Consider the following 17,897-nt stretch of genomic DNA (forward strand, 5'->3'; position numbering starts at 1 on the left):
TGAATGAAAGTAAAACGCAAATAGTGATAAATGAGAAGGTAGATATGGTTGATCCACGGATCGTACCCAGCGCAAGATATCGCGAGGTTGAGATTAGTGCAGACCCAGCCAGAATTGTGGATCTGAATCTTGTGCCAATCTTAGGGAAAATAAAAGCTAACACAAAGAGAATGAGTAATCTTCATCGGACACTTATGGGGCGAGGTAATTGTAGGAAGGTGGATACCTGACTATGGTTACCCCAAATTTTTTGTCTAGTGTTTAGCTGGTTTTCGATTTAGTTGGCCTGGGATCCTGCTAATCAGGGCCCCAGGCTATCTGCTCTTACTGTAAAATGGACTCCATGTACTTTAGGTACATCTCCAATTGGATATTGGGTCACCTTATGAGCCCCTGTAAAGTGTACTATAGGTACCCAGGGCATAGGTGCATCCAAGGCCTACCAGGGGCTGTAGCATGTATTATGCCACCCCTGGCTGGCCACCCAAATTGACACACTGGTTGATCACTCAGCTGGGGCAAGGTCGTGCAATCACCCCTTGCTTATATATAGTATTCCTGTATCTAACCTTATAAATAGACACATATACACCTATAAGTCACTCCTATGGCAGGCCTTGACAATCCTGGAGGCAGAGTGATTGGTTTTATGTGAGATGAGGCTCTATCATGAGCTGAGCCTGTCTGCAGCTTTCTAAACCATGTCCTTATAGCTGTTCTATGATATAGCCATACCATATACTCTTAAGTGCATTATGATCCTCGCGGTTGAATGCTAACTTTGGTTTGGCTTTATTAAACATGTCGTGTAAGGTGTCTTGGGCTTTGGAATACTACCCCCTCGCCTGTTCTGGCGACGGGGGTAGCATTCCACCCTTTTAGAGGGAGAAGACATGTTGTTCCTAGTAAACCCGGTTAAAGTTAACCAGAGCCCCAGCATCACAAAATGGATGCTGCCCCCATAGACAAGTCTGACCTCCTGCTCCTGGGAGTCCTTCCAGCGAGGGAGGCTTGGACAATAGGTTTCCTGTCTTGGGAGGTGCTAGCACCACCCCAGACAGGCCATAGTGTATTGGGGAAGGGAGGGCTGAATGAAATGAGACACTGCCTGGGGCACACAAGGTGTCCCATGCATAGTCCGGTTGAAACCAGTTGCTGGGGCACTCCAGCCCCAGCTCTGGCACGAAACTGGACAAAGGGAAAGGGGTGTAACCACCCCCTTCCCCGGTTCCACACATTTTTTTTTGTCAAATCTGTTTATTGGTATTTTTCGTAGAAAGACAATACATAGCTTGAAACAGGGCAACAAGAAGTAAACAGTAAGCAGGTATGCCAGGCATCAGTCAATAAGTCCCTTACACTTCCCATGCAGGCATACAAGTTCCTGTTCGGAATGGGAGAGGATTATCCCGCATACTGTTGCCTGATCAGGAGGTTGCCGGGCATCTGCCATGAGATAAGTCTGTGACCACCCACCCGCCAAGCGAATGTGTGTTACCAAAATGTTCAGGGTGGATCTTTCCTGTACCTGTGTTGCGCACAACAGTGACATTTATACAAGAACTACAAATCAACAGTAATGGAAAAGAAACATGTAATGAACAGTAGTGGCATAAGCACTTATAATGATAATATACAGTTACATTCCTATCTCTCCCTGCCCCCACCCAGGCCAGCTCCACCCCCCCCTCGCACACAGCCTCCCGCTTGACATTGCGAGGTCCGCTCCGTGGACCTGCATACCACTGCTGTTGTGTGACGGCATTCTGTAGAACTACTAGGTAGCAACATGCCCCTGTGCGCACCGCGCCTTCCTCGGGCACTGGCTAGTTGCCATCCCCACCCGCGTCCTCAGCCTCGCCGGCCTGCCGCAAGGCACAAAGCAGGACTTCCCAACTGTCAGCCATCGGTGTCAGACGGAGCCCCAATGTTTCCTCCCGGCGTAGGGCCGTCCACTCCGCTCGGGCCCACGCCAGAAAGGAGGAGGTCCATGCCTGTATATGTGGCGGGTCGCGCGCCCTTCAGCGCTTCGTGAGCAGGCGAACGGCCACCACCTTCCCTGGTCCCACCCATAGGAGGGACCTAGCAGGTATTCCAGCCCCTCAGATTGGTATATAGGTAGGAGCTGAGTCAAGAGACTTTAGATTTATCCTGAACTGAAACTTGAAACGAAACTCTGGACCTTCGACATTCTACTGAACATAGAAGACTGAAGAATCTCCCTTGTGGTCAAGGAGTGACCACCCTGTGCAAACAGGCACCATCCAGCGATCTGCGGTTTGCTTTGTCGACGTTCCCGCCGGAGCCTAATCACAGAGCCTGACAAGAACCAGACTTCCAGACTTCCCTGAGCCCGATCCACAGCCACAGCAAAGCTGAGAACCGTGGAGGCGACGAGAGACGTGGGGCCGGCCATCTTGGAAAACCTGCACTTTGCTACCTATGCAGCTTCCGAGGCACCCTCAAAGCTGTGCATTGGGGATTGAGAAGCCCCAGCCCCGAGCACCTTCTACACCGACGCACAGCCCTCCACGAGTGCCGCGTGGGGGCCTGCTTGTGTTTTTGTGCTCGACGCGTCTCGCCGGTCACTTGCCCGTTGGCTAGTGGCCTCTGTGACGATGTGACGACGAATCTACGAATCTACACCGCTGGCCTGGTTGCTCCAAGCTGGCCCTTTCTTCCCTGAAATGGAGAAGCCCATCAGACCTTGCTGGTCTGAACCAGAAGCCATCTTCGAATCCTGCGTGGGATGCCTTTGCCAAGGCTTGTTGACTCCAATCCGGAAGCAGACATCGCCGACAGCGAGATCCTTCGTGGGACAGTCCGTACACAGCTCCTGGTCATCGTCGACACCTCCTGGTTCACGTGGCTGCAGAGACAAGCTTCACGACATCACCCGATTGCTTCACAACATCGCCTGGTTCCTTCCTTGTCACTGGCTAGTGACCCAGACTCTGTCCCCTCTGCTTTCAGGTACTCTTTATCCTCAATCCGCCCTTGGATCCAACCGGACACTTCTCTCCTGAACGCCTGCAGCATCTTTCTCCAAGGCTCCATAGGATTCAGCGACAAAACCAGACACACTTTGACACTTATGCACCCGCTTCCTGTGGGTGAGGTAACGCGAGTACTCCGGTGCTCCTGTGGGTATTAATTATCCTTGTGTCCTAGTTTTCAGTAGCTTTGTCCTAGTTCATCCGCAAGTGTCCTAAAAGAACTAGTTTCCATTTCTTTTGTTACCAATATTACTCTTTGGTAACTCGCGTGTGTGTTAAGACACTGCACACGCCTCCCGTGGGCCTCCTGCTTCCTGTCCTTTGGTAGTACAGCGTAGCCCCAGCGATTCCCTAGGCCCTAGGCCTATTCCTTGTTCATGACTTGGTTCTTATACCACTATTTTAGTATATGGTTTTACGTTCCCCTAGGGCCCTACTGTATATTGTGCAACTTATTGTATGATAATTAAGTATCTTGTTATGTGCTTGTGCCTCTGACCTCAAAGAGTTCAGAGGGGTTGTGTTAGAAATAAATATATATATATTTTATATATAACCTGTGTGGTGTCCTTTCATTTGGTATTAAAGGGGTTACATATGGAAAAAAGGCTGACTTCACATGCCCTCTTGAGTTTAGCCTAAGACTGCTTTGTCCATGCTACCACTAGTATAGTTGGTCTAGAAGGTTGACTTTACAACCATCACCATAAGGGTTGTTTGGACTGATATAGGGTGCCCACTAGAATAGTGGAAATCACATATCAGGCCAACTTTTCACATTGGTGTGCAGCAGTTGGGATAAGAGCTTGCTGTTGTTTTACCAATTGTAATCTTTGAGATATCATTTGAAAGATCACATTTGGTACCTATAGGTACATATAACAAGACTTATAATACTTAAGTTCTACTGAACTTAGTTGTTGTAGACCAAAGGGCCTATCACACCCTGACTACAACTCCTAGAGAGGTTTAGTAGGAAAACACTTAGTGTAGGTAGGTGCACACCCCACACCTCACTAGGGGCCAGATGTAGGAGCCCTAATACCGGTCGGAAACGGCCGATTTTGGCCGTTTCCGACTGGTATTAGGGTTTTCAGATGTAGGGCATGCATTTACAGAATCGGTATTTTACCGATTCTGTGTTTACTGATTCGGTAAAATTACCAAATCGGTAAATACAGACTCGGTAAAATACTGATTCTGTAAATGCAGATGTAGCTGGCACATGTCAGAGTGCCACAGGGCTTTAAGAATCGGTATTTTACCACCCAATCCAATTGGGTGGTAAAATACCGAAACCAGGTGTGCATGCACATCTGTGCATGCACACCTGTGCCATGTGACACACAGACATGCCCATAGGGCATGTATGTGTGCCACATGGCACACAAGCCTGTAATTGGGGTGCTAGAGGGTGTCAAAGTGACACCCCCTGCACCCTTGCAAGAATAGGTAATTACTGAATCGGTAAATACCGATTAGGTATTCCACATTGATTCCTATGGGCTTCAATGCCCATAGGAATCAATGGGGGATACCGATTCGGTATTTACAGAATCGGTAAATACCGAATCTTAAAGATTCGGTATTTACCGAATCAGAATTACCTACATTTCCCCCCCTCTAATTTACCACTTCTTAAATACCGAATCGGTATGATTCGGTATTTTAGAAGCGGTAAATTAGATTTACCTACATCGGGCCCTAGATCATGTCTACCACAGCAGAGCCTACTGTGACTCTCCCTGTGGGAGGTGACCCTCCAAGGGCACCCTCTAGATATGAAGCACTCAACTTCCATGAGCTGAGACACTTGTGTACCACAAGGAGGTTGAAACAGGGTTCCAACCCTACCCTTCAGAACCTGATAGAATTCCTAGAGAAATATGATGTTCAAAAGGGCTCTAACCCAACCCCTCAGGTAATGCAGATGAGGTCCTACCCTCTACAGATGATGCCCCTGACCCTACTGTCATAGAAGATGAAGAGGAACTAGAGTAAGATTCTGAGAAAGAGGTAGACAGCCAGGTCCAAGTTAGGAGACTTAGCCAGGCTAACCTAAGCCTACATGGGGCTGGAGATGGGATAGCCCCATACAGATCCATAAGTAGACTTAACCAGAGGTATAGGAGGGTAAGATCCCACTCTAGGGAATATCTCCACTCCAATGCTTCAAGGGGTTCTCAGAGGGGAATTACTTCTTCTCAGAGAAGAGAGCACCAGGCTAGGATGAGGGTAGTCAATCTAAGGATTGAGAGAGAAGAACTTGCCTTGGCCAAAGAGAAGCTTGCGCTCGCAAGGGAGCAGACGTTAAGTGGATTAGATTCCACTGGTGGCAGCAATATCCCCAAGGATAAAGATAGGTCCGATGATAATAGAAACCTAAGTAAGATTATGCCCCCCTACAAAGATGGGGATGACATCCACAAATGGATAACTGCTTTGGAGAGGGCTTGCAAAGTACAGCAGGTACCCCAAAGTCAGTGGGCAGCAATTTTGTGGCTCTCCTTTTCAGAAAAAGATAGAGATAAGCTCCTCACAGTTAGTGACAAGGATGATAAAAACTACTCAGCCCTGAAGAGTGCTCGAATTGATGAGTTTGGCTTAACCACTGAGCAATATAGGTTGTTGTTCAGGGATAGCCAAAAGACACAGACTTAGGACTGGACTGATTTTGTAAATTGTGCTACTAAGGCTCTGGAGGGCTGGTTATTGGGCAGCAAAGTACAGGACTTTACAGGATTGTATAATTTGATTATGAGGGAGCAGATCCGTAGTAATTGCCAAAACCAGCTTCTACACCAGCAGCTGGTGGACTCAGACCTGACCTCTCCACAAGAATTGGGTAAGAGGGCAGACAAATGGGTCAGAACCAGGTTAGGCCTAAAAATCAGGGTGGTGACCAGAAGAAAGATTCTACCAAGCCTCAAGAGAAAGGTGGAGATAAATCAAAAGACAAGTCCTCCACAGGGCCCCAAAACTCCAATGGTGGGGGTGGGTCCCAAAACACTTCCTCTAACCCTAAGAAACCTTATTGCCATGTCTGTAAACAGCCTGGCCACTGGAAGACTGACAGCAGTTGCCCAAGGGCCAACAAGAAGGAAAACATTCCCCCAAGTAATGCTCCCAGATCTCCTGTTACTATTAGTAGTAATCCCCCAGGTGGTGGGAGTGCCCCCAAGAATTTGGCTGGGTTTACTTTGGGAACTCATGTGGACTCTGGCCTAACCAGGTCCCCTTCCATAGCTACTCTTGTCTGTGGAAATGGCATGGGGTTTGCCAACTTCACCGCTAGTCCCAACACTTTGGGCAAGTACACACAGGAGCCCCACATCAATGGTCAGAAAGTTGAAGCCTATCAAGACACAGGGGCTAGCATCACTATGGTGACTAACAGTCTAGTCTCCTCAGGAAAACTTTTACCTGGGTTCACCTATCAGGTGACCAACATTGATGGAGTGCAGAAAGATCATCCCATGGCAGTAGTTAATCTCAGCTGGGGAGGTGTCACTGGCCCAAAGAGAGTGGCAGTGTCTACAAACTTGCCTGTAGATTGTCTACTGGGAAATGATCTAGAGATCTCAGCCTGGGCTGGTGTAGAACAAGAAACCCATTCCAAAATGGTAGGCCTCCCAGAAAAGGTTAGTGGGGCTGTGATGGCCACAGCCCCAGCTCAAGCAGAATTCCTTCCTACAAAGGTTGGAAGGGCTGTGATGGTCACAGCCCACACCCAAACAGAGTTCCTTCCTGAAAAGGTTGGTAGGGCTGTGATGGCCACAGCTCAAACTCAAACAGATTTTAGTGTTGTGAAGCCTGAAACTATGGATCACTCCACTCAGACAGAGAGTACTGGGGAGGAAGAATAGTCGACCTCCCACCAGACATTAGGTGAGAGTCAGCCTCCTCAGGGAACTGACCCTACCCCATTGTGAAGGAACTGCCCCAGAGGTAGTCAGGCCTAGCCTGGCAGAACCCCTGATGTCAGTGGACCCTTCCAAGGTGGGACCCAGTCTGGAGCAGGTAACCTGCCCCTCTCTACCCTGCCTCAGTCAGCCTAGGGCTGCAGAGGTCAGGGAGGCCAGTGGACCCCAAAGGGCCCCCTGTCCACAAGAACACCCCCATCAGGAGATAAGGGGCACCAAAGCTAGCAGCCCTAGCAAGGTGACAATTTCAAAAACTCCTGCGGGATCTCCCTTACACTTAGTTAGGAACCTCCCCCAGATGGACTCTGTTGGGTACAGCCAAACCTGGGACCCAAAGGCCCCAAACCTGACCTGTACCTCCAGTAAGCCAACAAAAGGGACCCATCATCCAGCTGTAGGCAGCCAGAGGTTGACCCTGAGAGCACAGTGCAACTCAGTCCTGGAAAGAGAGGCACACATGGTGGAAGATGATTGGAGGAAACTGAGCCCTACATTAGAGGAGCCTCACATCAGTACTCCATCTCAACACCAGCCTTTTACTTTGCCAAAATACACCACAGGTAGAGATTCCCTATGGTGGAGACCCTATGATACTCTTAGGGTAAGGGATTGCTTAGTGGACCATGAGACAGGGGGTAACCATGCTAGTGCAGGTACTTCCTTATATGGCCACTTAGGCAATATAGGCTTACCTGGTCAAGGATAGCCTTATCTCCTGGGTGGGGGGGGGGGGGCGCGGTTGTGTAGGAAGGTGGATACCGGACTATGGTTACCCCAGATTTTTTGCCTAGTGTTTAGCTGGTTTTTGACTTAGTTGGCCTGGGATCCTGCTAATCAGGGCCCCAGGTTATCTACTCTCACTGTAAAATGGACTCCATGTACTTTAGGTACATCTCCAATTGGATATTGGGTCACCTTATGAGCCCCTGTAAAGTGTACTATAGGTACCCAGGGCATAGGTCCATCCAAGGCCTACCAGGGGCTGCAGCATGTATTATGCCACCCCTGGCTGGCCACCCAAATTGACACAACTGGCTGATCACTCAGCAGGGGCAAGGTTGTGTAATCACTCCTTGCTTATATATAGTATTCCTGTATCTAACCTTATATATGGATGCATATACACCTATAAGTCCCACCTATGGCAGGCCTTGACAATCCTGGAGGCAGAGTGATTGGTTTTATGTGAGATGAGGCACTAGCATGAGCTGAGCCTGTCTGCAGCTTTCGGAACCATGTCCTTATAGCTGTTCTATGATATAGCCATACCATATACTCTTAAGTGCATTATAATCCTCGCGGTTGAATGCTAACTTTGGTTTGGCTTTATTAAAACATGTCGTGTAAGGTGTCATACGCTTTGAAATACTACCCCCTCGCCAGTTCTGGTGACGGGGGTAGCATTCCACCCTTTTAGAGAGAGAAAACATGTTGTTCCTAAGTAAACCCGCTTAAAGTTAACCAGAGTCTCAGCATCACAAAATGGATGCTGCTGCCACAGACAAGTCTGACCTCCTTCTGCTGGGAGTCCTTCCTGCGAGGGAGGCTTGGACAATAGGCTTCCTGTCTTGGGAGGTGCTAGCACCACCCAAGACAGGCCATAGTGTATTGGGGCAGGGAGGGCTGAATGAAATGAGACACTGCCTGGGGCACACAAGGTGTCCCATGCATAGTCCGGTTGAAACCAGTTGCTGGAGCACTCCAGCACCAGCTCTGGCGCAAAACTGGACAAAGGGAAAGGGGTGTAACCACCCCCTTCCTTGGTCCCACCCATAGGAGGGACCTAGCAGGTAATCCAGCCCCTCAGATTGGTATATACGTAGGACCTGAGTCAAGAGACTTTAGATTTATCCTGAACTGAAACTTGAAACGAAACTCTGGACCTTCGACATTCTACTGAACATAGAAGACTGAAGAATCTCCGTTGTGGTCAAGGAGTGACCACCCTGTGCAAACAGGCACCATCCAGCGATCTGCGGTTTGCTTTGTCGACGCTCCCGCCAGAGCCCGATCACAGAGCCTGACAAGAACCAGACTTCCTGACTTCCCTGAGCCCGATCCACAGCCACAGGAAAGCTGAAAACCGTGGAGGCGACGAGAGACATGGGACCGGCCATCTTGTAAAACCTGCACTTTGCTACCTGTGCAGCTCCAGAGGCACCCTCAAAGCTGTGCATCGGGGATTGAGAAGCCCCAGCCCCGAGAACCTTCTACACTGACGCACAGCCCTCCACACTCGACGAGTGCCACGTGGGGCCTGCTAGTGTTTTTGTGCTCGACGCATCCGTCCGGTCACTTGCCCATTGGCTAGTGGCCTCTGTGACGACAAATCTACGAATCTACACCGCTGGCCTGGTTGCTCCAGGCTGGCCCTTGCTTCCCTGAAAAGGAGAAGCCCATCAGACCTTGCTGGTCTGAACCAGAAGCCATCTTCGATTCCTGCGTGGGTTGCCTTTGCCAAGGCTTGTTGACTCCAATCCGGAAGCAGACACCGCCGACAGCGAGATCCTTCGTGGGACAGTCCGTGCCCAGCTCCTGGTCGTCGTCGACACCTCCTGGTCCACGTGGCTGCAGAGACAAGCTTCACGACATCACCTGATTGCTTCACAACATCGCCTGGTTCCTTCCTGGTCACTGGCTAGTGACCCAGACTCTGTCCCCTCTGCTTTCAGGTACTCTTCATCCTTGATCTGCCCTTGGATGCAACCGGACACTTCTCTCCTGGTCGCCTGCCGCATCTTTCTCCAAGGCTCCATAGGATTCAGCGACGAAACCTGACACACTTTGACACCTATGCACCCGATTCCTGTGGGTGAGGTAAAGCAAGTACTCCGGTGCTCCTGTGGGTATTAACTATACTAGTGTCCTAGTTTTATGTAGCTTTCTCCTAGTCCATCCGGAAGTGTCCTAAAAGAACTAGTTTCAATTTCTTTCGTTCCCAATATAACTCTATGGTAACTTGCGTGTGTGTTAAGACACTGCACACGCCTCCCGTGGGCCTCCTGCTTCCTATCTTTTGGTAGTACAGCGTAGCCCCAGCGATTCCCTAGGCCCTAGGCCTATTCCTTGTTTGTGACGTCTTTCTTATTCTACTATTTTAGTATATGGTGTTACTTGCTCCTAGGGCCCTACTGTATATTGTGCAACTTATTGTATGATAATTAAGTATCTTGTTATGTGCTTGTGCCTCTGACCTCATAAAGAGTTCAGAGGGGTTGTGTTAGTTATAAATACATATATATTTTATATATAACCTGTGTGGTGTCCTTTCATTTGGTATTAAAGGGGTTACATATGGTAAAACAGCTGGCTTTACATGCCCTCTTGAGTTTAGCCTAAGACTGCTTTGTCCATGCTATCACTAGGATAGCTGGTCTATAAGGTTGACTTTACAACCATCACCATAAGGGTTGTTTGGACTGATACAGGGTGCCCACTAGAATAGTGGACATCACATATCAGGCCATCAAAATGATTTTTTTGCCTGAAATTCTTTATTATTTTTGGGCTATCCCTCTCGAATTTAGTAAAGTTTGGCTTCGGGAATTTGATCAAGCCATTTCTTGTTTTTTATGGGCGGGGCAGCGCCCAAGACGGGCCTTACGATATATGACTTTGCTGAGAGATCCGGAGGGATGGCCAGTTCCTAGTTTTCAGATCTATTACTGGGCCACCACTCTGAAGTACTTTGTTGAATTGATAAATGGTGCTAATTCAGATGACTTTGGATGCTCAATTTTTCAACTTCTTTGTGGGGTAGAGGCCAGGGGTTTGTTATTGCGACAGATTGATTTTGCGTATTTTAAGAGGGTTAAGTTTAAGGTTCTGCTCAATGTATATAAAGTCTGGACAACAGTGAGGAAAAAGATTGGAATCTCCCGGGTCCATAGATATTCCTCTTTTGGCAGCAATGCCATTCTTTACTCAGATATTTTTAATGACGGCTACTGTTCCAGGTGGAGGGAGAAAGGGATTTATTGTATTTGGGATCTTTTGTCTGGGGATTGTATACTTTCTTTTGATGCTCTTAAAGAACGGTTCGGGTTGGGGAACATGGATTTCTTTACATTTTTACAAATTAGGGACTTTATAGATAAGAAATGTCACAATCGGGGACAAATCCCCTTGCTGGAAATGTTCAGAAAAAATATGGGTCCACAAACAGCGGCTATCTACCAAATTATTACGGAAAAAATGGGTGATGACTTAGCTAAACATTTCGGCAGCGCAGGTACAGGCTGGGCAGGGGGACTGTGATGATTCTCTGTACTATAGCCAAACGACATGTATATCTGTCAGTTTACAAATGCAGTGTTTCAAAACTTGGTCCAATCTATATGTCACCCCTGCTCGACTTCATAGGTGGGGTGGGGGTGGGGGGGGGGGGGGGGTACTGCCGGTATTAGCTGTCCGCGTTGTAGAGAGGTGGCCACGGATAGTACTCATATGTTCGCGACCTGCACAAAACTTTCCCAATTACTATCTAAAATTGAATTCAGGCTGAGTGAAATCTTGGGTCTTTCTTTGATACTTACCCCGTTGACTGTCATGTTGGGTATTTCTGATCAAGTGATGGATGAAAATCACAAGAAATTTGTTTTTGTTGCTATGGCGGTTTATCGTTTATGTATAGCCACCGTTTGGCTAGATGTCACCCCCGACTGAATATGTTTGGCTCAGTAAATTCATGTCTGTATGGAAATGGCGGTAGTGAAGAGGAGAGGAAGGTGGGCTAGAGAGAAAGGAGAGAAGCTCTGGTTGCCTATGTCTAATTGGCTAAATCGCTAGGCAAAGACACATTTATATTTTCTTTTTTTCCATGTGTCCACTTATTGTATTGTTGTAACATGCTATTATCTTACTCTTACTTTTTTTTTAATTCTTTCTTAGTTTTCTCCTTGTTTTTGATGAATCGGTTCGCTGGGGGAAGGATAGATCCGCCGGGGTGGGGGGAGAAAAATCATGAAAAATGTTTGGGGAACTAACCACAGTTTTTGATTTTTCTGTTGATGATTATTGTATATGGTTGTTTTCTGTGCTTGGTACCCCAATAAAAATTAAAAAAAATGATGAATATATTATTTCCCAAGTTACATCAAAGTCAAAACAATGGCTCAAGTTGTGGACACATCGTTTTGGTGGTTTATTTATTGAGCCTCTCCACCTTCTTCAGGACAAACAATTATACTAAGAGACATGAATATAGATAAAACAAAGAATTAATGTTTACACCTATTAAATCCAGTATAGTAGATAACACAATTTACATAGCCAGGTTCAGTTTTTTCCCCATTTCTATAACTAGTCCAATCTCCATTCATAATCATATTGTACCTATTATCCATTCATTCATTCCTTCATACTAGGTTTGTTACACACAATGCGGTGTCCCACTCATTCATTATCCATAAACAAAAGCCTTATTTGAGGGCTCAAAGTGCGTTTTCAATCATTTTCTATTTATGGTCCCTGTTCTTAAATTAACAAGTCCTAGGACTTTTCTTGCTCTACATTAGAAAATTATTCAAAATTCTTTAGTATAGGAAGGGGCATTTTTTACAAAACCCCCCAAAATAATATTTTACAAACCCAAAAAACAGGGAAACTATTTTCTCCTTCTACGCTTTTCTTAAATGAGTCATCATAAGAGTACAATTTTCTTTGTCGGACCATTCTAAAAGGAAAAATACTTCCATTTACTTTCATTACATAGTCTAAAATGATCGAAAACATGCTTGAATTTAAGAATATTGAAGCCCTCGAATAAGGTATCCAGTATAATACAATATTGTACATGGTATATTGTAATTTTAAATATAATAAATTAGACTTTTTTTACATGATACAGTGTTCGCACATTCCTGCTAACCGGCAAGAAAGGTTGTACCTTGAAAATAGAAGTTATCTTGTATGGATAGTATGAGTCAGTGAATTAATGTCGAGAAAAGGGATTTCTTTTATTAGTGTATTTGCTTTGAGACCCGGTTCCCTTTTCAAATAATAGCGCATCCCTCCAATCTTTAGTGGAGTTGATGTTAAAACAGCCTATTTCACAGAACGTAAAGTACAAAAACTATGAAAATCTTGCTTTCAGAGATTTGTCTATCAGTATTGGAATTATGTCTGCTTGTGCAGAAAATATTAAGTTAAAAGTTCTGAGGCTCAACATTTGGTCAAATAGATGTTCTCTGACAACAAAATAAATGTAAGTCATAATATACTCTATTTCATCTTTCTTTTATAGTACATTGGTCATCCAGTTACCTTTTTCCAGCCGCGATAGTGTGTAGTCTATGATGTTCACTTCAATTTTCTGAGTTGGAATCTGAAGAGTTGAACCATTAAGCTTGAACTTTATTGTGCTGACAGATGTTTTTTTCACCAGAACGTTGCCCCAGTGAAGGTCTCTGAAATGACCCAAATGCAAAGAATAGGTAACAATTTTCAGGAACCTGTTCCAAGAGGCCTCAGGTGGACACCAAAGGGAAATTAAGAGACATACCAAAAATACAGTAAAATGTGATTAGGGAAGGAATGAGTCTAAGAATCAGACAAGTTGGATGAGAGACTGATTAATTGAGAAACTTGGAGGACGAGTAGGGTTAAGGTCACAAATAGGATTATAGACAAAGGAGAACATAAATTGCAAAAGGAGATCGGGGAAAAGAAGCAGAAAAGGGAATTATGTGAAGGAAAACAGGTCATAAAGAAACCAAGATTAATCTCTTTGAAGGAGAATAACCACAAAGATAAAAAGCTTGAGTTAGAGTGACCATATGATCGACCGGGACATAGAGCAAGAAGGTGAGACATTCATGCACTGAAGATGGAGAGAAGAGAATTAAAGTAAGAGTCAAGCTGGAAACTGAGCAGAAGAAATCTGAAGCGAGGGGAGAGGCATAGTAAAGGCAAGTACCAAAATGTGGGGAGTAAAGCAGATAAGACCGGCAGAAAAAGGAGACAAGATAAAATTCATTTATAATGCCAGGTCTCCACTAACGGTATTTACTATGATTTTATTAATAAAGAATATTTCAATGTAAATGCGAGATCCCCGAAACAATGTTCAATACTCATATTTCATTTCTGAAAACAAATTAATTAAAGAAAAAACATGTTAATATTTTCTTAAATTAATTACTAAATATTGAAGTGAATTTGAATGAATTCACAATTCTCAAATTGACCAGTCTAAAAGAAAAACAGTTAGTCATGGTAATTCTAATCCTTCCAGACAACAAGGGTTTTAGTGATTTGATAGGAAGCATGACATAGGCCAAGATCTAGCTGAACTAGTTTCAGGATCAGACACCAGAATTGGAGCTGGGTCTGGAACAGGCACTTCTGCAGTCGAAGTCAGAGCCGAACTGGCAAGAAGTAGCGTGGCATGCTATAAGGGTGTTGAGGCGTGGGCAGAGGCCAAGAACCTTGAACAAGCTATGGGAAGGCCAATCCAGCAGCAGCCTGATTGAAGCCTGGCAAATCTTGCCAGCATGACGTATAAACTCCTTGAAGACTTCAATCTGCAGCAAGGTCTACATTGGCTGGGGAAATTTAGCCCCATCAGTTCCAATCGGCTCCGAGTTGGAGACCACTACTGGAGTCAGTATGATTTCTCTGGACTGGTGAGGAGTGGATTTCCACTTGGGTGGCTTCTTCTTTCATTTTGACTTGTCTTTTGACCTCAGCCTTGACTATTCAAGGACAGTGACATGGATCAACAACAGGAGCAAACCCTGGAATTTGAGTGGGACTGATCTTACTTTCTATGTTTGGCGACATACAGCTTTTGCACTCCCCGATAGCCTTACAGTGCATTAGGGAGCATTTTCACAGGGTTTCCAGTTCTGCATGGTACCCGAGCCCCAAAGATCTTTTGTGACCTTTAGATACTGGATGGTTTATTATCTGTAGTTCTCTGAGAGAACATTTCCCAAGCACACTACAAAAAATAATAATTTGGAATTTTGTAAAATATCTAGAAAAAGTTGGGAGTGGAGCTCTCGATATTAAACGTAATGGATGGAAAAAGAGGAAGTGAAGTCAGTGGTGGAACAACTACTCAGCTCCATGTCTGTACTTCCGGAGGCAGAACAGTGCCACTGAGTTTGGAGGTGCCACCTGCCATTGCATAGAAGCTATTGCCAGAAATGTTTTTGGATCCAGGCTGGCACCTCGGAAATTCAAAAGATGAAGAATTTGTAGTTACAAGTATCCATCAGAAAGGATACATAATTTTTTCACATTGGTTCTGGTGAACACTGTCTTCTATTTACTGATTTGTAGATGGAAGTCCTAGAAAGCTTCAACACAATGTTTTTGCAAAGCTGTATGAAGCTCACAAATATCATCATGTTGTGCGACACCAGAAAACAGTAAAAACAGCATGCCTACATTGCGGTCTGTGCTTCAATTTCTCTTTCAGGAGAGAGACTGAATCCAGAACTATTTTTCCGATCAACAGCTCTCTAGTGCCACCAGATAGTGCCAAGTTATGCAAATAGCAGCTTCAGAAAACGTCATCACTGTGTGAGCCACAAGACAGTAGTTTTCTGCACAGGTGTGCAACAAAGATCAAGTGGCTGCAAATTTCAGCCAACAGGACACCCCTGGGAAGAGCAGTAAAAGCTGCCGTTACCTTCAGTGAGGGTTTAAGGAATGCTAGTTGGAGAAGGTTAGACAGGACACCCATAGTGTGATTTTCTCCCAGACATTTTGCCTACACCACTACTGTATTTTTGCTGAACCTGTTTTCGTTAGAATTTAGAGTCTGTGCACTTTACCCTTGCTAACAAGCAATAAAGTACATGCGCTCTTTCCTTTAAAACATGGTAACATTGGAATGCACCGACTGGCAAAGTTAATGTACTGATAAGTCCCTAGTATAAGGTACTATATATACTCAAGGCCTGTAAAGTAAATGCTACAAGTGGCATGCAGCACTTATTGTGCCGCCCAGTAAGTAGCACTCGAAAACAAGTCTCCTGCTGCCACTGCAGCCTGCAACTACCATTTCAATCTGGCAAAATAAACAATTGCTAGGTCAAAACCTTCCTTTTCAATACTTACAAGTCCTTCCAAAGGCTCATAGGGCAGGGTGCATAGTATTTAAAAAGTAGTGCATGTGTACTTAAGTTTTACATATCCTGGCAGTGAAAAAATGCCTAGAGTTGTTTGTCACTGTAGCAAGGCTATCTCTCCTATAGATGAACTCATGTTTACCTTTGTACACCTCATAAGTGATAACACCAGTTTGGGAGCTGATAGAGATCTACTCCTTCCACGTATTTGAATTTTAATTCAAAATCCTCTCAGATTTTAAATTGCTTATCTGAAAATGCCACTTTTAGCGAGTTGGCATTTTCTGACTAAACCAAAAGTGCCTTTCTGCCGGTGTCACAGGACTTTTAATGGCTCGTCTGTGGTATAATGTGCATTCCTTCCAGACTGGGGACATAAGGGCCTTGGGTATGGGGCAGTGTTCCCCTTCTGAGCAGGATGGCCTGACTTCTGTAGCTGCCTGTCCAGCCACTCGCAATTGCTTCTCACACCTGGGCTGTCCTGCCCTATGACCACTTAGACAGTTTGGAGTCAAACCCAGGGGAAGAACTAACCCGAGCCAGTTTAAGGGTAGACAAAAAGAGGGACCCCATCACAAAGGCAGGAACTGGACATAAAAGTGGCACCCTGATTCTTTCTCATCAGAACACTCGTGAACCTATGGAAGATTCAGATGCACTGCCCTTCTGTCTGAATAATTAAGAATGCACCTGCTTGCCTTGAACTCAGGATCCCTAGAAAATACTCCCAGGGACAGTTTGCCGACATGTTTGTGCTACAGGTACACAACAAGCTTCCAGAGGCGGTCTCTCCTTCCCAGCTGACCAGACCTGAACTGGTTGCCTCTGTGGAAGTGAGTTCTGCCCTAACCCTCGAGCTTCCCCAAATGTAATGGGCCATTGACTGGAGTCAGAGTAAACCTATCCCTGTGCAAATGAAGGTTTTTCACCAGGTCTGACGTAGCATGGTGCAAACTGATGTAGGACCTTGAAGTGCAGTACCTTGCAGTTCCTGATCGACTGATTCACCAGAGGTGACGCTTTGCAGCACAAACTGATACAGGATCTTGTATCCTAGCACCTTGCAGCTCTTCATAGCAGCCTCAAGGACTCGACACAGCTCATAGCAGAGTCTTGCATCACAGCACCATGCAGCTCCAGCAGCAAGTGCAAAAGGTACAACTTCCAGTAGGCTGCACCTGGTTCCATACCTGGCAGGTGCTCCATTAAGTGAGGCCTGAACTTGTGACTTTGTCCCAGTCTGGCACAATCAAATGCCACCAGCTTGTGCTTTACACCTTTCTGGTGCTATTTGTCTTTAAACTTAGAAAACTGATATTACAGTTGTAGTGATCATTTTGGTGTTATTTTATTGACTGAAGTATCTTCTATTTGCTTTTTATTTGTTTAGAATGAATCTTGCCTTTTTAGGTTATTACTGTTTGAGAGCTGCGTAAATACTTTAAAAATTGCCTCGAAGTTAAAACGGACTGCTTCTGCCAAGCTACCAGAGGGCTAATCACAGGTTTATTCAGTGTCCTTTGTGGTTCACCTTGACCAGGATTAGGTTTATTATCTGAGCCGAGCTCTCATCCTTCTCAACTAATAACCCAATTTCTTACAGAGGATCTTTTTTGGCCAAAGCATAAACAGATCTTTAAACACAAAGAGTCTCAATGTTAAATTGCACATATGGTGACTGACTGGCATTTCTTGAGTCCAACAAATCCAGTGAAAAACATATCATCAACTGTGTCCTGTCTTGTGCAGTCACTGCAGTAAGATCAAGCACGCCTGAGGTCCAGTCTATGGAAGTTCTCCTCCACCTTAGTGGAGTGAGAAAGAGGAAAGAAGGATAGAAAGCTAACAAACAAACTAAGTACATATTGTGTTGGGTCAATTGGTGAAGCCATAAGCAA

General features: G+C 45.4%; 1 protein-coding gene across 2 annotated transcripts in view; it reads right to left on the reverse strand.

Annotated features, from left to right (window-relative positions):
* LOC147673978 (uncharacterized) overlaps positions 1-17,897 on the reverse strand; it is a 659,950-nt gene that overhangs the window by 92,883 nt on the left and 549,170 nt on the right. For both annotated transcript variants that reach the window (XM_086945060.1, XM_086945061.1), the window contains one exon: positions 13,184-13,326. In XM_086945060.1, the coding sequence (XP_086801186.1) occupies positions 13,184-13,326 (143 nt within the window). The remainder of the gene's footprint in view (positions 1-13,183; positions 13,327-17,897) is intronic.

The sequence above is a fragment of the Lissotriton vulgaris genome, chromosome 12 (genome assembly GCF_964263255.1).
Source record: "Lissotriton vulgaris chromosome 12, aLisVul1.2, whole genome shotgun sequence".
In the NCBI taxonomy this organism is placed as follows: Eukaryota; Metazoa; Chordata; class Amphibia; order Caudata; family Salamandridae; genus Lissotriton; species Lissotriton vulgaris.